This window comes from Palaemon carinicauda, chromosome 40, assembly GCF_036898095.1.
Source record: "Palaemon carinicauda isolate YSFRI2023 chromosome 40, ASM3689809v2, whole genome shotgun sequence".
Taxonomy (NCBI): domain Eukaryota; kingdom Metazoa; phylum Arthropoda; class Malacostraca; order Decapoda; family Palaemonidae; genus Palaemon; species Palaemon carinicauda.
The window spans coordinates 53,096,203-53,119,429 of NC_090764.1; the positions used below are offsets into that span (position 1 = coordinate 53,096,203).

A 23,227-nucleotide genomic window follows, 5' to 3' on the forward strand; every position below is an offset into this window, starting at 1 on the left:
CATAACTGGTGATAATAAATCGTATTGTATGATCTGTTGATTCCTCTAATGGCCCTATTCCTGCTCTCTTTGACAAGATCCGACAACTGCGTGAAAGAGGAGTGGTGTTTTTGAACGTTCCCGATGCTTACTATTCGGCATTGAGAGAAAGGTTGAAAGGTTCCCCAGTTAAGATAAAAGAGGATATGGACACCCTTCAGCAGTTGAACATCCTTCTAGATTTCGACGATAACGGATACCTCCTCCAGCTTTTCACTAAGACCATGCAAGACCGACCCACAGTTTTTCTGGAAGTTATCCAAAGGCACAATCACTCGGTGAGTTGCTATGAACAGTTTATCAGTAATTTCTATCATTATGATATTTGGTGTCTAATAATTCGAATATAAACTTACATTTCAAATGAAGATTATGATTTTTTTAGTTTTTGAGGACCACTTTTGAGCTGACTAATGACCTATTTTTTCCATTTATAGGCAATTTGCTTATAAATAGTCATTCATTTTTTAAAGATAATTTTCATTGTAAATTGCATCAAAGAGATGGGAAAATTATAAAATGGAAATAAGAACTGGCAGTGAAGACAATGAATGGAAAGGGTATAGCAGTCATCAGTCTTGCAGGAACAACAGAGAGCATTGAGATTGAAGAAAACGGAAGACAAGGAACTATATTTGGACCTAAGCTAGGCATCATAATGACTGGCAAAACAGCGTCAGTAGAAAAGTATAACAATAATAAGGAATATTAAAATTGAATCCCTGATATTTGTTTATGATATCATGTTTCCCGCAAGAAGGAAATGAGTAGAATATGCTATAAGTAACTGTCATAACTTGAAGATCCTTAAAAGGTTCACAATCAGTACCAATCCCCCAAAATTGGTTTATCAATCATTAACAAAGGCAATAAAAAGAAAGAAGAGATTAAACCAAAAGTAACGAACGGGCCTGTAATAATCATACAAATAGAAGGGAAACAAAAAAGTAATATTAAGAAAAGCCAAATGGTGGCGTACATAACCCAATGAATACGGAGATATGGAGACATGAGAAATGTAGGAAAAATGGCAATAATAACAATATTTGCTAATATGGAGACCTGGGGTGAAATAAGAGATAAAGAGAGGAAAGAGCTGGAAAACCTTCAATATAGAACAATAAGAAATATGTATGAACAGCCATCCCGTACTCCATACTGGGGCTAGTCTTGCGAAATCTCTCCAATATACAGTAAGGTAGAGCAAGTTGTTCCTAGATATATATATATATATATATATATATATATATATATATATATATATATATATATATATATATATATATATATATATATATATATATATATATATATATGATGATAATAATAATGATATTTCTGGTTACGTTCGGTCTCTCCCAGTCCCTCGGGTAGAGGGAGAGCCGAAGTCATACCCTGGTGAGAGGGGATAGCCCGAGAGGTACACTCGGAAACCACAACTGCCGCGTTGTAGTTCGGAAAGGGGGAGGGGATTGGAAGGGTTGTATCTGCGTGTGTGTGCATATCCATCTAAAAACATAGCCGTCATTTTTTACGGGTCGCGTAATCTAGTAAACTATGGAAGATAATGCTTTCCCATACCATCATAAAATCTGATAAAAAGAGATTACCCAGAAAGATAACTGACGATAACATTTGTGGAACCCCTTTGGAAAGTGCTGGAGCAGCAGCGTAGAAGAAATGTGTTGTGAATATAGAATGGAATATGAAAAATAAGAAAAATAAATTAGGGGAAAAAGATCCTAAAAAGAAGTAGAAAAATAAGAACAATGGAGAAGATTGAAGAAAAGATGAACAGGATGAAAAATGTTAGATTCATAGAAAGAAATGGCCCAAAGACTTACATCAAGAGCAAATTTCGGGGAAAAATACATAGAAGATGTGTGTAACCTGTGCAAAGAAGAATTTAATTCAAAATTAATTTTCTTGCTTAAAATCAAGAAAGCTAAGAGAACAAATTGAAAGAATGGATATGTTGCAAAATCTTAGCAGAGAGCTGGTGGTATACAAAAGTCGCGCCATGAATCTAAAAGAGGAGATTGAAAATACCACAATAGGTTACCAAAACTGATAACATGGTATTATCTCAACTGATTTCAAGGTTGAATGGGGAAAAAACATAAAAATTTAAGATTTCCATTAAGAATGTTGTTTATGGTTACTGGAAAAAACGTCCAATTGCAATACTAAGTATAAACTTGGAAGCTTTGCTCCTATCTGTTAATTATTAGGTTGCCCACAAACTTATTTTGCGGAATAAGCAATTAGGAACCCGGAAATAATGAAGCATATTACTCCTATCAAAGCATATCTATATTATCTCTTTAGAAATATTAATATAGGCAACAATGTATTTCTAGAAAGACAATTAAAGTATTTCACTCTTTCTTCTGCAGGGTTTCGGAGCTGGCAACTTCAAAGATCTGTTTGAGGCTATCGAAATGGAACAGGCAGATAGAGGGAATATTTAAAGACAATGAAAGCATTTCTCAACACCACGAGAAAAAGAAGACAGATTAAAAAAAAGCAGTGTGTAGGCCTACATATATATAGCACTGAATTATCGTCCCGAGAAAGATGCCCGTAAAACACTATGAACTAATATTTGGACCCTCAAACAACAATAATGCAAATTATACTACCAAAGAAGAATATTACATTGAAGTAAAAGATTTGTCTATACATCTTTTAGAGTTCTAGACACATCTTGTTTGGCAGATCCTTGCAACTTTAGCATTAAAACGAACCAGTGCTACAAAGGCTAATCTGCCGGTATACTCTTAGAATTTTTCCTACTTCCTAAAAGAGCAAATCATAATCTATGGATTTGGTTAAGCTTTCTAATTTTGGGAATATATGCTATTTACTTTTTTCAAGCTTTGTTAATGAGCAAATGGTAATCTCTAAATTGTGTTTAGCTTTCTAATAATAAGGAAAATATGCTATTCCCTTTTTTTCGTAAATGAGGTAATGTTAATCTCTGAATTGTGTTTAGCTTTCTAATATCAAGGAAAATATGCTATTTCCTTTTTTTTTCCTGTTTCGTAAATGAGGAAATGTTAATCTCTGAATTGTGTTTAGCTTTCTAATATCAAGGAAAATATGCTATTTCCTTTTTTTTCCTGTTTCGTAAATGAGGAAATGTTAATCTCTGAATTGTGTTTAGCTTTCTAATATCAAGGAAAATATGCTATTTCCATTTTTCTTCTGTTTCGTAAATGAGGAAATGTTAATCTCTGAATTGTGTTTAGCTTTCTAATATCAAGGAAAATATGCTATTTCCATTTTTTTTTTCGTAAATAAGGAAATGTTAATCTCTGAATTATGTTTAGCTTTCTAATATCAAGGAAAATGTGCTATTTCCTTTTTTTTTCGTAAATAAGGAAATGTTAATTTCTGAATTGTATTTAGCTTTCTAATATCAAAGAAAATATGCTATTTCCTTTTTTTTCGTAAATAAGGAAATGTTAATCTCTGAATTGTGTTTAGCTTTCTAATATCAAGGAAAATATGCTATTTCCTTTTTTTTCTGTTTCGTAAATGAGGAAATGTTAATCTCTGAATTGTGTTTAGCTTTCTAATATCAAGGAAAATATGCTATTTCCCTTTTCTTCTGTTTCGTAAATAAGGAAATGTTAATCTCTGAATTGTGTTTAGCTTTCTAATATCAAGGAAAATATGCTATTTCCTTTTTTTTTTTGTTTCATAAATAAGGAAATGTTAATCTCTGAATTGTGTTTAGCTTTCTAATATCAAGGAAAATATGCTATTTCCATTTTTCTTCTGTTTCGTTAATGAGGAAATGTTAATCTCTGAATTATGTTTAGCTTTCTAATATCAAGGAAAATATGCTAATTCCATTTTTTTTTCTGTTTCGCAAATGAGGAAATGTTAATCTCCGAATTGTGGTTAGCTTTCTAATATCAAGGAAAATATGCTATTCCCTTTTTCTTCTGTTTCGTAAATAAGGAAATGACAATCTCTGAATTGTGTTTAGCTTTCTAATATCAAGGAAAATACGCTATTTCTCTTTTTTTTTATCGTAAATAAGGAAATGTTAATCTCTGAATTGTGTTTAGCTTTCTAATATCAAGGAAAATATGCTATTTCCATTTTTTTCCTTTTTCGTAAATGAGGAAATGTTAATCTCTGAATTGATTTAGCTTTCTAATATCTAGGAAAATATGCTATTTCCATTTTTTTTTCTGTTTCGTAAATGAGGAAATGTTAATCTCTGAATTGTGTTTAGCTTTCTAATATCAAGGAAAATATGCTATTTCCTTTTTTTTTCCTGTTTCGTAAATGAGGAAATGTTAATCTCTGAATTGTGTTTAGCTTTCTAATATCAAGGAAAATATGCTATTTCCATTTTTCTTCTGTTTAGTAAATGAGGAAATGTTAATCTCTGAATTGTGTTTAGCTTTCTAATATCAAGGAAAATATGCTATTTCCATTTTTTTTTTCGTAAATAAGGAAATGTTAATCTCTGAATTATGTTTAGCTTTCTAATATCAAGGAAAATATGCTATTTCCTTTTTTTTTCGTAAATAAGGAAATGTTAATCTCTGAATTGTATTTAGCTTTCTAATATCAAGGAAAACATGCTATTTCCATTTTTTTTTCGTAAATAAGGAAATGTTAATCTCTGAATTGTGTTTAGCTTTCTAATATTAAGGAAAATATGCTATTTCCTTTTTTTTCCGGTTTCGTAAATGAGGAAATGTTAATCTCTGAATTATGTTTAGGTTTCTAATATCAAGGAAAATATGCTATTTCCTTTTTTTCTGTTTCGTAAATGAGGAAATGGTAATCTCTGAATTGTGTTTAGCTTTCTAATATCAAGGAAAATATGCTATTTCCTTTTTTTCTGTTTCGTAAATGAGGAAATGTTGGTCTCTGAATTGTGTTTAGCTTTCTAATATCAAGGAAAATATGCTATTTCCTTTTTTTTCTGTTTTGTAAATAAGGAAATGTTAATCTCTGAATTGTGTTTAGCTTTCTAATAACAAGGAAAATATGCTATTTCCTTTTTTTTTTCCTGTGTCGTAAATACGGAAATGTTAATCTCTGAATTGTGTTTAGCTTTCTAATAACAAGGAAAATATGCTATTTCCTTTTTTTTCTGTTTTGTAAATAAGGAAATGTTAATCTCTGAATTGTGTTTAGCTTTCTAATAACAAGGAAAATATGCTATATCCTTTTTTATTCCTGTGTCGTAAATAAGGAAATGTTAATCTCTGAATTGTGTTTAGCTTTTAATAACAAGGAAAATATGCTATTTCCTTTTTTTTCTGTTTTGTAAATAAGGAAATGTTAATCTCTGAATTGTGTTTAGCTTTCTAATAACAAGGAAAATATGCTATTTCCTTTTTTTTCTGTTTCGTAAATGAGGAAATGTTAATCTCTGAATTGTGTTTAGCTTTCTAATATCAAGGAAAATATGCTTTTTCCATTTTTTTTCTGTTTCGTAAATGTGGAAATGTTAATCTCCGAATTGTGTTTAGCTTTCTAATATCAAGGAAAATATGCTTTTTCCATTTTTTTCTGTGTCGTAAGTAAGGAAATGTTAATCTCTGAATTGTGTTTAGCTTTCTAATATCAAGGAAAATATGCTATTTCCTTTTTTTTTCTGTTTCATAAATAATGAAATGTTAATCTCTGAATTGTGTTTAGCTTTCTAATAACGAGGAAAATATGCTATTTCCTTTTTTTTTCTGTTTCATAAATAATGAAATGTTAATCTCTGAATTGTGTTTAGCTTTCTAATAACAAGGAAAATATGCTATTTCCTTTTTTTTCTGTTTTGTAAATAAGGAAATGTTAATCTCTGAATTGTGTTTAGCTTTCTAATAACAAGGAAAATATGCTATTTCCTTTTTTTTTCTGTTTCGTAAATAAGGAAATGTTAATCTCTGAATTGTGTTTAGCTTTCTAATATCAAGGAAAATATGCTTTTTCCATTTTTTTTTCTGTTTCGTAAATGAGGAAATGTTAATCTCCGAATTGTGTTTAGCTTTCTAATATCAAGGAAAATATGCTATTTCCTTTTTTTTCTGTTTCCTAAATAATGAAATGTTAATCTCTGAATTGTGTTTAGCTTTCTAATATCAAGGAAAATATGCTTTTTCCATTTTTTTTTCTGTTTCGTAAATGAGGAAATGTTAATCTCCGAATTGTGTTTAGCTTTCTAATATCAAGGAAAATATGCTATTTCCTTTTTTTTCTGTTTCGTAAATGAGGAAATGTTAATCTCTGAATTGTGTTTAGCTTTCTAATATCAAGGAAAATATGCTATTTCCTTTTTTTTCTGTTTCGTAAATGAGGAAATGTTAATCTCTGAATTGTGTTTAGGTTTCTAATATCAAGGAAAATATGTTATTTCCATTTTCCTACTTCGTAAGTGTACAATTGGCCATATATGAGTTTGGTTTAGCTTTCTATTCATAGAGAAAATGTGCTATATCAATATTTCCTACATCATAGATGAAAAAAAAAAAACATAATCTCTGAATATTTTTTAGCTTTCTCTTGGCGGAGAAAACGCGATATTTTAATTCTCACTACTTCATAAATTAGTAATTAGTAATATCTAAATTTTCTTAAGCTTTCCATTCGTAGAGAAAATGTGCTATTTTAATTTTTCCCACTTCGTAAATGAGAAAATAGTAATCTGAATTAGGTTTACCTTTCTATTATTAGAGAAAATGTGCTACTCTAATTGTTAATATATCATAAAAGTTATGATGAAATGTTCATCATATTTTTTATATCTTATCATTAATAAAACCTCTATCAGAGTGGTGGCACTATCTTTCTGTACACTATGATGTGCTAGATAATGACAATTTTCAACTGCATTGTTTTTATCTACCCTTTCAATGAACCCCCTATGCTCCTGATCCTTCAGGATTTTTTGATAGTAGTTCATGTAGGTTTCATCCTTCTGAAATTTTGCACATTGTTGTTTAACCCGGCCCAACACCATGCCAAAATTGGATGGAAGCCTTGACTTATTAGATTTCCATGGTAAGGCCACAACATATTGCTTCTCCATTTCAGAATATACAATGGTACTTTCAAAGTCTTCTAGAACCTTTCGATCATGTTCTTTCAATTCATTGCAGTCAATACCCACTTTATCTAAATTCCAAAAAATATCCAAATCATTCTTTATATCACTATCAAATTTATGAGTAGCTTCAATTACTTCCTCGTTAGTTGCTAGCTTTAACACAGTTACCTGGGTTTCCTGCACTGGAGGGGCATTACAGGACCCTGTCACAACATATCCAAATATGATAGGTAACAATATCAATTTTCCAGCTTTTCTGAATCCGGAGTTTAATATGTTATAGACATTATCAACGCCTACCAACATATCAATGGGTGCTTGCTTGTCCACACGCAGATCGAAATCCTTGTCTGCTAGACAAATTTTGGTTTTACACAACGTTTTCAAATTTCGTTTAACGTTGAATTTCTTAGTATACTCTGGTAACTCATCTACCACAATACAATCCATAATAATCAATCTACCCTTATAAGGTATGGAAACACTAACCGTCTCATACTCATTCACAGGTTTGCTTGTCAAATAACCCCTTAAGGCAATTTTTTCCGTGCCTTTAGATCTATACTGTACGTCCTTAAGTGCTGACCTTCTGATAAAGGTTCGTTCTGCACAAGTGTCCAATAATCCACGAAGGCGTACCAAATGTCTTCCTTTACCTTTTAACACAATTGTGGCTGTTGGTAAAATTGACCTCTGCTTGGATTTCTGACCCTGATCACTTACGGAAAGTGTTTCATCCTGCACACCATTATTATTAGGTTTATTTGCTGATTTATTTGTTGATTTACTTGGTTCGCTGGTTTGTTGTTTATCACATAATACACGATGATGTTTTAATCTGCATCCGTTTCCACAAATTTGTTTTTCACAATCAACACTAAAGTGTTTATTCGATGCACACACAAAACATAATTGTAAAAACCCGAGACGATTCAAGAGCATTTCCTTTGCTCTTAGGTCTAACAGATTGTGATTGATTCACTGAAAACGTAGATATTGTTGATTAAGTTCCTGGTTTACTTACATCTGTTCAGACGAAAGATCTTAGATTGTGAATTTCCTCTTCCAGATATTTCTTAAATGTATCAAATACAAGCCAATCATCCCCACTTCTGCGTTTTACAGTTTCACTAATACTTTTAGGCAACTTACCATGAAGCAAAATAGTGTAGAGTTAATTCAACTCCAGGTTTTCCCTCTCTAATGATCTGATCGAACATTTAAAATTTGCTCTGAATGATTGCAATGCTTCTGAATCAGGAGATGGAGACTCCATTTCTAATAATCTTCTTACTAGAACTCGTTTGATCTCATCCTTTTTCCCATATGTGGTTCGGAGGAGAGATATAGCTTGTGAATAATTCGCAGCTTCTAACTTAAATCCTGAAATCAGTTTTAGAGCATCTCCTGCGAGCAAACTTTGCAGATATGAGAATTTCTGAATCAGTTCTAAATCCCCTCGCTGGTATACCGACACATTGTATAATTCCCAAAAGGAATACCACTCCAACACATCTCCAGTGAAATGTGGGAGATCCAATTTAGGCAAGCTTACATTAGTCTTATGTGTGGGCGGAGGATTTCCAGAAGAACCACTTCCTGATATGGCTGTGATGGCATTGCTCAACTTATACCAATGTTCACCAATTACTACTTCATATTCTGCTTGCTCTTCCACCTCTTTCATTCGATCTTCTTCAGTGGTTAAGGCTAATATCTTTTCATTCAAGTCGTGCACAATCTTCATTTGTTTCATAATTAAATCCTTAATTGAAGACAATGTATTGACATTACCTGCAGTAATAGCAGAGTCTATCTTATTTACCCATTTGGTGATTACGCCCTTGTAACCACCTCGTGACCTCACCAAAGCTTCTTTTTCAGACATTTTTCCAAAGATAATTATCAAACCAGCTAAAACCAATAAATTTTCAAATTTTCAGCTGTTTCAACAAACAACTGTTCATACAGAATATACAATTTCAACAATTTTTCTCATATATAACCACCTCCTTAAATACAATTTATTAACACACTTCAAGAGAAATTCAATTAAAATATTATCAGCACAACTATAATAAATTCTTTCCCATTGAGTTTTCGTATTAAACAACTTCAACTTAGCTGCTCGGTCATTAACAAGATGGTCACCTGTGCGACAACGTTATTCCTAATTAATGCCGAGACTAGTTTAACCCATCAATGGATTCCCGATCATTGACAAAATGGACGCCTTGTGCGACAACGATATTATCAATGTCGACGCAAACCCACACAACTCGAAAATTTCACCATAGGAAAGAATTAATTTATTAACTTCACTTTCAACTATTAACGAATTGCCGAAACTCAACTACTTAACAATTATTTCTACATTAAATTATTTTTCAATAAAAATCACAACTAGTGAAAAATAATTTTCATACTTAAATGGTTTTAATTAATGGCAACGATTAACACTGATCAATTCAGAATGTATAACGCATATAAAATTTCCAATCTCATCATATGATTCACAGCAAAAAAGTACGGTGTCAACGGTTTTCTAAATTGCCAATTCCGACCTAGTCATAACAACCCGCCGCCACGAACATTTTCTCTCGACACGCAATATTGGTAAAACATCTATCAAACATAATCACGTATTAACACCAATATTAATGTTAAATATATACATTATCAGTCAGCATCAATCATCACCCGCAATAATAATAATAATCCTGGTCACGGCACCATTATATATTTACTCAAAAGAATCCAAAATAGTAAACATATAGAATCTTCAATAAATATGGAAACCTAAACTTACCCTAATTTGGTTTACATATTACCAGGTTCTTTAACAGATTTTCAAGGATTCTTTTCTGTTCCTATCATTCAATAAATCAAGACATTGCGTTGTGTTTAAATCATTATTTGACCAGGAATAAACATATTCATATTTATTACTAACCTTAACTGTTCATTTTAACATTTCCTATCCGGCAACCCGAAGTACAGTCTTATTTTACAAATGTTCGTCATTAACGATATCTAACGTGCATGCATGCCCTTCAATATCACTAACATAACAAAACACTTCTAAAACCTTGACTTACCTTTAATCCATGATGGCTAGAACTCTCTTGGTGGTGTGTTAATTTCTCCCTCCACCGTTGAGATACCGCAGGGTCCAAGACCCGATTCGTAACACTGCTATGTCGGTACTAACTAGTTTTGCGTTACATTACTCAAAGACGACTGAGATCCACGCATGCGCGACCCGCATTCGTCAAAACAAACTTTAACAACTCGTTAACGATTGCTTAGAGTCAAACAACTATTTAATATATTTTACCTTACAAAAAACTTCGACAAAAAGAAATATTATATTATTACAAAATAATTCAATACAACAATTATAATTTTCTACGCATCTCACATTGCATAATGTTCATAATATTTCCCTTACAAAATAAAAGATAAATGACTGTTTACTGGTCTTTATAAATACACTATCGTGATTTCATCGTAAGTCACGATAACGGGTCTGGGTCACAATCCCCACTACTGTATTTCCGGCAACCACAAACCTAACTGCTGGAACCCCGACACGCCAGGCTACTGACATCCCCCAAATCCTGTGAGCCATAATATCCTAACGTTTCCAGAGGCCGTGTAATAGTGTTTTTTTTTTAAATAACTCCTAAAATAACTGATGGATTTCCATGATATCTAAGCAGGGAGCGCTTCATACAATGGCTTAATTTTGGGAAATACTGTGCATTGCCAATTACGTTTCATTAACTTGTTTACTTAAGAAAATGAGGCTAAAGCCAGTCTTAGCCACCCACAGATTCGCAAAACTAATGACGTCCCTCAGTGACGTTGTTATAACGTTTCTTCCCTTGTACCTCCCATCCCCCGAATTGTTAAACACCTGTTTAACTCCATAGATAATTGTCATATGACCTACCCCAAGCAATACGAAATTCTTTGTCAGTAAAAGTTCAGCATACCTGGTAATGTGATTCGTGACTTTAGACTTTACCTAAACACAAGACCAACCTTTTATATCTTACCCACTCACTTACATTGAAGATCAAGAATGACACTTATGACAGGAGACGAAAGAAGCCATGCTAACACTACACTTCGCACTTCAAGCGAGTGTTGGTAAAGCAATAGAAATATAGTTTTCTTTAGGTTAAGCCGTAGAACTCATTCTTCCATACAACACAGGTTACTCGATACATCAATTGCCAGGAAGAAAATGACAGAGAGCATTGTTTGATATAATTTATCATATCAATTTCACCAGAGAGAGTAGCTTGAATTCCTTAGAAGGTAGACTTCTAAAAGATTTTTCATATAAGGTCATTGACATCGGCCATTTGATAAATTTTGAAATCATATATATATATATATATATATGTATATATATATATATATATATATTTATATATATATATATATATATATAAATATATTTATATATATATATATATATATGTATATACATATATATATATATATATATACATATATATATATATATATATATGGCTAGCAGTATATTGCAATATATCATGTACTTATTAAAGTCATACTTTTCTTACCAATTTATACTAATTTTCAGGCGGTTTCTTTCTTTCTCTTTGTTGTAAATGGTGAAGAGTTTCAGCGCAATTGTAGTTTTGCAATGGCGAGGATAATGCAACATATTTGTCATGACTAAAGTCGAATCTATATGAAATAGTTCAGAGCTACTACTACAACTGCTGCCGATGATTACCTTGGATGTACTAAAAGGGCTCTGAGGTAGGAGTCGAAGTTGGTGAAATTATTTCTGAATCCTGCTCCAGTCTTGCCCCAATAACATCATTCCAAATATACAACTCTCTCAAGGAAAAAAATTATTTTCTATTTCTACTAATTTTTTTATTTAAAAAAAAATTTTTTTTTAGTTTTTAGTCGCAAATCTAAAATTTGTAGGAGTCCTAGTAGAATATCTCTCAGTGCGATTCCACACCCCTGTTTTAAAGCTCTTCTATTATGTTTGATAATTTGTGTTAACCATCTAATCATTATCTACCACCATAAAACATTTCATTGTTCTTCCAGCTCATTTTATATGTGCAGTACACAGTCTTCCCTAACAGGGATTTACTCGGTAGCCTAATAACAATGGGAATGAAGGAAAGAAGGCAAGAAGGAAGGGGGCGGGGGTTACTAGGATAGCCATAGGTGTAAACACCGAAGGAGGGTTGGGGGAACCTCTGCGTCACAGTTACGTGATTAAGTACCACTTCTTCGAAACACTCTGAAGGAAGGGAAGAAGTTCCTCTTTTTTTCTAAGAGTAAACGGGTTAATTAAGCACATCTGTCAATTCATTGTACCACCAAAAATTAGGCCAATGTTTGAAACATTCATTGCTGTAGTTTCATGGAAATTCATAAGCCGGTTTGTTAGATATTTGGGAAAAACACTATTACATGGCCTCTGGAAACGATTAGTAGTTGTTTTCTTCCTATTGTCGACCCAAACGGAAAGGACAGTTGAGAGGCTAAATATTTTTGTGTAGACTCTAAAGATTTTTGTCATTTTAGCTGGAGAAGTCTTGAAACAGAAGATGGATTAAGATCTTATATGTGGAACGGTTCCATAGGTTATAATCCCAGGTATAGTTTCATTTTTGCCTATTTTTTCACAGGTGATTAATGGAAAGCAAATAGGAACCTTGGAAGATTTACGATCCCAGGTTAATCCTAGCCATACAGGGTGCGTGTGTGTAACTGGAAGGTAGAGTACTAGATATAAACTTAAAAGTGATTGCAAATGATTCCAGCATACTAAGAACTAAAACTATGTAAATAGGAAAAACTAAAAGAATTAATTAGGTTAAAATTTTAAATGTCAACCTTTCTTGGAGAAAAACAGGATTAGCCTGAGGTGATGAGTATTTTAGATTATCTTCATGGAATAGCACAATTTATCTCTTTTAATAGTTTAATAAATTTCTCTATTTTTCTCAGCTTTTTTTAGCATAGAATTTATACCTATGCAATGACATTTGATGTTTCATTTAGTTGTGAACCTATTCTTTTAATTACCCGGTATATATATATATATTCATTCCAATTGATTTGATGCTGTCACTACTACTTCTCTCATTAGTTTTTATCTTTATCATTATTATTATTATTATTATTATCATTATTATTATTATTATTATTATCATTATTATTATTATTATTATTATTATTATTATTATTATTATTACGTGTATGTTTAAAACTAGTTATTTGTCGATTGAATTATGTAAATCCCTTGGTGAACTTGCAATAAAGAACTTGGATGCGAGTAGTTAGTGGGCTAGTTAGCATGCTAACTAGCTCTTTTCTGTGTAAAATCTGTCACTCAATTTTTTGAAACTTGAAATCTAAATATTGTATTAGGAAAATAAATATATTTCTTCCCCATCTGGATTTATTTTTTCTTCCCCCCCCCACCTCTCTCTCTCTCTCTCTCTCTCTCTCTCTCTCTCTCTCTCTCAATTCCAGTGAATATGAAGTAAAAGAAAAAAATAATCCTGGTGATGTCAGTGTGCTAATAACGCTTATTTTGAGAAACTGTCTGGCTGTTAGTCGTTCTATCGGGGTATAAAAGATTTATGTGAGATATATTTGAATTTTTTAAAATAATTCTTCTATTATTTTCGTTGCTTATTCATAGAAAAATATAACCAAATGAAGAGAGAGAGAGAGAGGGGAGAGAGAGAGAGAGAGAGAGAGAGAGAGAGAGAACTAATTTTGGCAATACACCAATTTATATAAAAAGAGAGTGAGATAGAGAGAGAAATACCGGAAATAAACTAATTTATATATACATATATATATATATATATATATACATATATATATATATATATATATATAGAGAGAGAGAGAGAGAGAGAGAGAGAGAGAGCCTTATTGCCTTATTTTTTGTTTGGGTTCCCCCAGGTCCCTCAGTGTGAGGCACCTCGTATATCCACCAGAGAGTTGCTAATGCATCTTCCGGTGTATTTTGCCTCTTCCAGTCTTGGATGGTCTGAGAGAGAGAGAGAGAGAGAGAGAGAGAGAGAGAGAATTTCGGAAAAACAAGAATTTACATAGAAACAGAGAGAGAGAGAGAGAGAGAGAGAGAGAGAGAGAACTAATTTTGGCTATACACCAATTTATATAAAAAGAGAGTGAGATAGAGAGAAAAAATATCGGAAATAAGCTAAATTATAGAGAGAGAGAGAAATGATTTCGGAAATGCACTGATTTATATAGAAACAAGGAGAGAGTGAGAGAGAGAATTTCGGAAAAACAAGAATTTACATAGAGAGAGAGAGAGAGAGAGAGAGAGAGAGAGAGTTTGGAAAGCTTCTCACTGCGTTGCTTATTCATATAAAAATATAACCAAATGAAGAGAGAGAGAGAGAGAGAGAGAGAGAGAGAGAGAGAGAGATTCGGGATATTGGGTATGTTGGTAAGCTGGCGTGTCAAGATTCCGGCTGTAGGATTCTGTCCGGTTCGCAATATAATAATTTATCATGTCGTTTTATTAGTTGTTATATATAACAAAAATATTTGGTTCCATTAGGTACTTATAACATTTAGGGATAATACTGCGTAATGTAATACTTGAACGAATATCATCAATAGTCCAGTTAGGACTATGGGAACCAACTTTTTTATTAATTATATAATCGACTTGTGTTTCGCTAAAGAGAGGACTCAATACAGTTTTTATTTCAGCTTCTATTTCATTCTTTTATTGTTGTTTTTTTTTTCAATAAAAAGTTATATTGTTCTCGTATATAGTTATTCGCTTACAATTGTTCCTTCAAATTGCTATTTTTATCTTTTACCTTTTCTAAGAAGTACATAATCCTCTTATAGTATATCCAAGTTGTGTTTCCAATTCTCTTGTGCGTTTTGACTGCCAGCATCCATCTTTTGAAACTGATTAGATTTATACATAAGCCTTCTCAACTTCTCGTCAGTTATTTCTGATTAGTCCATAATATTGCTGTCATTCATCGTCTTGATGTGGTGATAAATACCGTGCGTGGCAGAAACCGTGGGCATTTGGCAAAGTTCAGGAATGAAGACTTTCGGGTATGACGTGAGGAGGTGGGCGTAGGCATCCATGGGTGGCTGATGTACAGTGCGAGTTCGAAGGGGGTGGGTTGAAGAGGTGTCGACGAGTACATATCTGCATTCAGTAATCCTCGATGCCCTATATCAACCAGGAGGTGGAAATGTTCAAAGAAATAAATAGTATCGGCAATGAGGAATTTCCAATGGTATTTGGCGCTCCCAGACAATAGTGTGTGTCTCATAGCCATGGGTAGGGATCTCAGATCCGTTGGCAGCTACCAGGCGTATGTCAAGAGGTTTAGAATGACCACATCATGTCCTGGAGAGTGCCTTTGGTAGAAGGGAATGGCAAGCACCAGTATCTACCAAACACCACACATCCGTACCTGCATCATGTAAAAAGAAAAGATTAGGGACAGGGGAACACTGCCACAAGCGATGGCCTACTTACATGTTTTGCTTTACCACTGACAACTATCCACACATTTCTTTGCAGCAACCCGTAATCTGGGTTGGTTGTAGCAAAGCTAAGGCTGATGGGCATCAGTAAGTGGCTGGAGAGGTTGTTGGTTAGGGAGTGAGCAAGGGGTGGCATATGTAGGTTATGGGCGGGTTTGTCGTCGATCCAGTGAGTCAATGGGCAGGCGTTTGTGTCTTACTACATTCACGTTAGATTCGGAGTGGAGGCGTTAATGGAGGTCTTGAAGGTGGTGAAGTGACTGTCCATAAGGGCGTTGACTTTGATCATCAGGTCATTTAAGGGCAAGGTATCGACATCGGGGATGGTGGCGCAGACAGGTTCGGGTAGACATCATACCCAAAAACCACGAAGTAGGTCCACTTCCGTGGAGAGCCGTCTGCTGCAGGTTCCAAGTGAGCGATACTGGTCGTTTCCCTTAGAGCGAGCAAAGCCTATTGGTCCCCCAGCGGCTCTGGAAAGAGCTAAAATAGCTTGGCTATACGGGCAGTTGGTGATGGCGAGTACTGCTTCAGGAGGAATTATTTGAGGGCATCATGTGCTATGGGGGCATCCTCTAGGTAGCAAAGTCAGTCTAAGATTTCTTGAAAAGTATCCTCGGGGATTGTCATGAGGGCATAGTCTGCATTGTTGCTTGAGCGAGCCATGCCTTTGCTGCAAAATTGAACTTCAGCATGCTGGAATCATGCGAACACTTCTCTGATGGTTAAGGATGGCAGTTTCAATGTTGGTCGAAAAAAAAAAAGGCGGTGAGGAGTTGATCACTCCAAGGGTCACCAATGTGCGAGGTGGTTGTTAACAGAGAGGGGAGGTGAATGCAAGTAACCTTTATTCAAAAGATAACGAGTTTAAATAAAAGTAGTTCCGAGCAACAATGTCACAAAAACTCAAGTTTGAATAGGTTCTGATATCAGTGAGGGGGTAGAATAAGAAAATATAAAAATGGCAATAACGTTACAGGGTACAAGCATGTGTAAAACATGTGTGATACAGTATTCCCCATTAATATTATTTCTTACATTGTCACAATCTAAATTTTCGATACCTTTTAGGCATGCTGTAAATAACTTACGAGAGATGGGGTCTCCCTATCTGACTCCTTTCTCAATAGAAATTTTCTCACTATTCTCATGTAGTTTTAGGATTGCTGGACTTCCTGTATAGATGTCTTCAAGTGTTCTGATGTAAGATTCATCTATACCTTGTCTTTGAAGGATTTTCCTTACTGCTCAGGTTTTGATAGAATAAAAAGCTTTCTCATATACTTAATGGTTTGTCATACTCTTGATTTTTTCATTAGCTGGTTAATTATATGGATATGGTCAGTTGTTGAATACCCACTCCCAAAGCCTTCCTTCTCTCTTGGTTTATTACAGTCTAGCTGCCATTCTATTGGGCCTAATTTGATCTTTATAAATATTTTATATATTATGGAGAGTAAACTTATTGGGTGATAATTTTTCAGGTCTTTTGTGTATCTCATTTTGTGGATTAGTATAATGATGAATTTTTTTCAAGCTGTAGGTATAGAACATTTTGCAGACATTCTGTGCAAAGTTTGGCGAGTTTTACTATGTAGTCTCCCCATCTTTACCTGCTGCTTTGCCTCTGTCCATGCCTTTTATTGCTTTCTTTATTTCTCCTATTGCTACGTTTGTACCAGCTTAGGTGTTTCATTATTTATATTGGCAAAGTCATTTCTTATATCATTTTATCACTTCATCGCTTTTGTTGACATTTTCATCTTTATTCTTGAAGCAAACATCTGTTTTCACCTTGTTCCAAGTCTTCTTCTCATCAATTTGATGCTTCTTCCTTTCTTTAGTGTTTCCTCAATTTTCGTCTGATTGTGGTTATGAATGTCTTGGGATTTTATTTTGTTTATTGTTTTGGATAGTTCTGCTAATTCTATTTCATCTCACTTAGATTTTATCCTCGAATAAAATCTTTTCTTTATTAGATTTTTTGTCTGTTCTGATAGTTTTCCTTGATCTTGTTTAGGAACTTTTCCACCGATCTCTTGTTCTTATTCCAATATAAATTTTTTAAAATTGGTGTTAATTTTTCTTTACTTGCTTCCATTTTATCATGTAGCTGGAGGTACCTATTTTGTATTGCTAAACTAAACTCATCAGATTCTTCTCTTATTACAGGAGTGTTCATTTTCCTTCTTCAAGTTACTTTTTCTCTTTCTTTCCTGAGATCTAAACAAATTTTTTCTTCTCACCATTCTATGGTGGCCTGACTTTAACTTATTTACCACTGTTACATCTTTACCTAATTCAAGTTTTTCACTGAGAATAAAAAGAATGAAATGGAAAGAGCATAAGTAATCAGAAAATGTGCATGAAAAATAAATTTTAAAGGACAAGTTAATAGCTTTGTATTTTGCAAGGGAGACTGTCCTCCAGGTATCATGGCGATCAGAGAAAACATGCAATATGCCTGTTTTCTCTGATCGCCATACAATACATCCCATTGGCTCAAGACCAGTCTTGGTCATGGGATGTGTCTTTGGGACTAGACTGGTAGCTCTCACATAGATGAGAGGAGAAGAAAAGAGTCTTTCTCTCACAGAGGAAGCTGCAGAGACTCTTCGTCAGTCTCCAATCCCTCATTCCCCAATGCTCTGTCATTGGTCTAGAGAGGGCCTACTCCAAGGGAGAGGAGGAATCAACACATGCCCTTGTTGAACCCTCCCCTGTGGAAGAGGAGAAGTTTTCTGGGATAGAGAGGGTTCCCTTCCTCCTGATATGGGCCCCATCCTTGTGGAGATGGAGCACCCAGAGTAGGAATCTACCTTCCTTAAGACTCTTATCCCTCATTAGGGAATTAAACAACCTAGGAGAGGCCTCCAATGAACCTACCAAATGTGGGATGATAGATTTTGATCGATGCTTTGGTGCCCCTCAAGGTCCCAGACCTGCCCTTGAGCTTCCTTAGTTGGTGCTTGCACGGGATGCACTCATCGGAGTGAATTCACAAGTCACCAAACCCTAGAATTCACTCCACTCAAGCTCCTGCCTCCAGCCCTTTTTCGATAGCAGAGGCTTCATGTTTTGAAGGTACATAAAACTTCCCATGCAAATACAGCGCTGACAACAAGCACTATTACCGATAGATTGAAGCTTGAAAGTAATTCATTCTCTGATGCTGAATCCACACGCATGGATGTTGCAGCTATGGACAGCCTGTAAGCTACTAGCTACTGGCCGATCACAGAATGAAGAAGTACACTGACTTGATCTCAGGAGCAAAAGCAGTGTCATCAGTCAGCCAATCAGTGAGAAAACTGGGTGCTAAAGAGGAGAGATGCAGTGGCAGCTTGCTTTTCTCGTCAGGTGTGACAAGAAGCAGCTTTCTTCCTCAAGACATCTCAATGCTATTCCCTGTGGATATCAAGAACACCTCTGCCTAGAAGAGAAAGAGGAGTCATGACTCCCTTATCCACAGATTACTGATCTTCAAGGGGTGCGGCACTTATAGATCAACTGCTTCCCAAGCTAGTTCCTCCCAGCCCAGTGAATCAGCACCTAAAAAGCCGATGATAAAGCCCAGATCACGATCTGCGGCTCCAGGACACACTACCTCTAGGAAAGGTGGGGATCACACTCCACCCTTTTGCCCCTATCCTAACCACACCGCAAAAGGTGACAGAGGTCACTGATATTGGCGAACCCTTCACCCAGTTGCCATGATTAAGGAGATGCCTGTCAAGCCCTTGGGCACCGTGGTGAGTAAATGTCTTAGGATACCACCTTCCTTTCATCAACTCTCACCCTCCCATCTCTGATGATATTCCTGACATTCCTGACGTGCCCTCCTGAACTGCCAAAAAGCCCTCAACCTCGTAAGCGAAGTGAAGGGCACTGGTAGTCAGTCGAGCTGGGTCTCCTGGCTTCTACAGAGGTAGCACTATCTTTCCTGACTGTTCATAAACTACCAGCACAGCAGTGGCAATGTCTTCTGGAACATCTTTCATTATTAGATAAGCTCGTGCCTCACGTGTGTCTCCACCAGAGTTTATTTCAATGGTGTCTGAAGCGTCACTGGTCAGCAGCCTCCAACCCTCCCCACCTTCAGGTTCCAGTAGAACAATAAGCGTTGGACATTCTCCATTGGTGGTTGAATGATTAAAACATCACCAGGGGAATAGACCTCCAGCTATGAATAATGGCAGTAGTTGAGAGAACAATACAGACCTTTGGCATTAGATGAAAATTAGAAATGAATGGATCTCAAGAAACTTGTAATACTGTATCATATGAAATGCTAAAAGAGAGACGAAAAATGCCACAAATTTTAGTAAGAGAGAAATGTGCTTGAAATTAAGTCTATATTATTATTATCATTATTATTATTATTATTATTATTATTATCATTATTATTATTATTATTATTACTATTTTATTATTATTATTATTATTATCATTATTACTCACATGTCTCGAACTGTCGATCTAACTACGCCATGACTCCTCGCTATTGGAAGGAAGGGTGGTGGTGGCTGGTACAACACAAACATACACTACCGGGGTCTACGCAATGACAGGCAGGGCAGCCGGTCGGGAATACGGTCCACCTCATAAGCCAAAGCAAAGTCCTTCAAAAGAAGGCAACCGTGTTACCCCATACAAATGGGAAAAAACCACACTAATAGACAAAGAATTATTAGCTAAGCTAAAACCCTACGTGGAAAATAAGGATGCTATAAGCCCAAATGCTCCAACAGGGAAAAATATCCCAATGAGGAAAGGATATAAGGAAATGAATAAACTATATGTTAAGTACAATAAATATGAAATATCTTGAGATAAGTAACAACGTTAGAATAGATGAGTCGTGATTAACTTTTGAAGAGAGACTTATGTCTTCCTGTCTTTCTGCAAAGCTTAACTTCTAAAGTTCCATAGATTCAACATTCTGATTACGAAGATCATCCCACAATCTGGTCACAGCTAGAATAAAACTTCTAGAATACTGTGTAGAGCCTTATGGTGGAGTAGACATGACTGTTAGAATTAACTGCATATCTAGTACTAGATACATGATGGTACATTCTAGGAAGACCGAATGCAAAGGATGGTCAGAATTATTAAAAATCCTATGCAGTAGGCATAAACAACTAACTAAATGGTTGTACCACAGATTGATATCTAGATCAGAAATAAGAAATTTAATAGACTGCTAGTTCATCTACAACAAATTAAGATGAGATTCGGAAGCTGAAAACCGGACAGAAGAACAATCCTTGAAACAAAGAAGAATGAAAGAATTAATACATTTCTTTAAAATAGATTGTTCACCATAAATCTTAGTAGACTTTCTCAATACGCCCATTTTTTTTTTGTGCAATTGAAGAAAAAACAAACCAAACATTTCTAAAAAGTAAATTTGCAACCAAGAATCGCACCTAAGATTCTAAAGGAGTCATATGGAGTTACAGAAACATTATCAATACAGATATCTGTATTTTGAGGAGCTACTGTCCTCGACCTACTTAAAATCATACTTAAAATTTTCTTAGGGGGTCAACTTCATGCCCCATAATTTGCTCCATGTGCTAAGTTTAGCTAGGTTTCTATTAAGGGATTCAGCAACCCCAGATGGAGATGAAATTGAGGCAAAAAGAATAGCATCATCTGCATATGCAACGAGCTTGTTTTCATGGCCAAACCACATATGCATATATAGTATGAAAAGTAATGGGCCAAGAACAGTACCCTGAGGAACACCAGATATCATATTCCTGTACTCACTATGGTGCCCAACAATGGCTCTTTATAATCTATTACTTTAACATTCAATAACAATGCAAAGAAAAGACCCATCTACTCCGAACTATTTGAGTTTGAAGACAACTGCCTCATGATTAACACGACCTTTAAGTATGCGGTCCCGATACCATACAACAAGGTCCCCCCAGGACATCCGAAAGACTGAAAATATAAAGGCTTTCAAGAGGAAACTGAAGAATTTCCTGTTCTCTAAGTGTTCAATAGTGTGGATATGACACTAAACGAGCAATAAGCGGTGCTAAATGTTGAATGCTTTCGAAGGAACATGATAAAATAACTATGGAGATCCAGTAGAGATTAGGGTTCCCCTGCTGTAAAGGACCAGTAAAGCAACCCTTAAAGTAAAGTTAAGGCAGCACTAAAATCAAGGCCACTCATTCGAACTTCCTGACCACAATCAAGGGATTTCTGTTCAGCATTGGAGATTGTAAGAGGAGCACCACATACTCCAAGGCCTTTGCGAAAGCCAAATTGCAAACTAGGAATCAGACGGTTACCTTCAGCATACCTATTTAGACATTTTGCCAAAAGACATTCAAAATCTTTAGATGATATGGGAGTTATGAATATTGGAAAGTAATCAGCTAGAGCTACATTTGCCTAACAGAGTAACATCATCAATTCTCCAACAAGTGAAAAAAGAACCTCCTCTTGCTAACTCGGACAAATAATAGGTAAATTAGGAGCTAAAAATATCAACGAGCGATATAAGCAACAATGGAAAAATACTATTTAGGTCTACACCTCCATAACCTTCAAGGACTATTAAGAGTATTTTAATTTCATGGGACCGAAAAGTTTAACCAGTTAGTTTGGCCCTGGGAAAACAGGAATGAGGAAGATCTAGTTTGTCGTTACTCTGTATAGTGTCAAACATATCAGCCAATAGGGTTGCCCTTTCCTTTGGACAGTGAGTAAATGAGCTATCGGTTTTAAGTACTGTAAAATAGGAACTGTTAAGTCCATACCAATGAGGGCAGATTTAAAAGCAGCCTGCCACTTATGTTCTGCAATTGTACCAGAAAGATTTTTTATTTTTTGGTTAAGTTGTATTGCTTTTCCAGATCAGGTTCTGACTTTGCGAGTAAGAGATTTGGTGATGGGCATATTATAAAGTATGAGAGTGGATTTTAAACGCTTCTGATATCGGTTCAATAGTCCTAAGTAGCATTGTAATGGAGAAATTAGGGAAAGGATTTGTAAAGCAGAGAGCATTTAATGAAATGACAAATTAGTGAAAAATAGGAAATTATTTTACACATCAATGGAATAAGTAAAATACTTTGACCGTGACATAGTCTTGATACGTAGTATACTATCTGCATATCAGATATATATATATATATATATATACACACATATATATATATATATATATATAAACAACAACAAAAGTAGCCGTTTCTAATCCTCCTCAGGACAATGGCCTCAGGCATATCAATTCATACCTGGGGTTTGGCCATTTTTCATTGCTGGCTACTGCGGACTGGTGATAGTGGGAGATTTTCGTTTGATCACTCACAGCAAGCCAACCTATCATCAAGTTAGGGTATCTCCAATGAAAAAGGAGAATATATATAGATATATATATATATGTATATATATATATATATATATATATTTATACACACATATACGAGTATATATATATATATATGTGTGTGTGTGTGTGTGTGTGCGTGTGTACTGTATATATAGAGCAAGTACCTGGATATATATCTATGTATA

At 34.8% G+C, this 23,227-nt stretch overlaps 1 protein-coding gene across 1 annotated transcript in view; it reads left to right on the plus strand.

Annotated features, from left to right (window-relative positions):
• The window catches only part of LOC137631911 (4-hydroxyphenylpyruvate dioxygenase-like), a 55,838-nt gene extending 53,313 nt beyond the window's left edge, over positions 1-2,525 (plus strand). Inside the window, exons 11-12 of the mRNA XM_068363914.1 lie at positions 78-317; positions 2,436-2,525. Coding sequence (XP_068220015.1) covers positions 78-317; positions 2,436-2,510 — 315 coding nt within the window. The 3' untranslated portion in view covers positions 2,511-2,525. The remainder of the gene's footprint in view (positions 1-77; positions 318-2,435) is intronic.
• Positions 2,526-23,227: the final 20,702 nt, after the last annotated feature.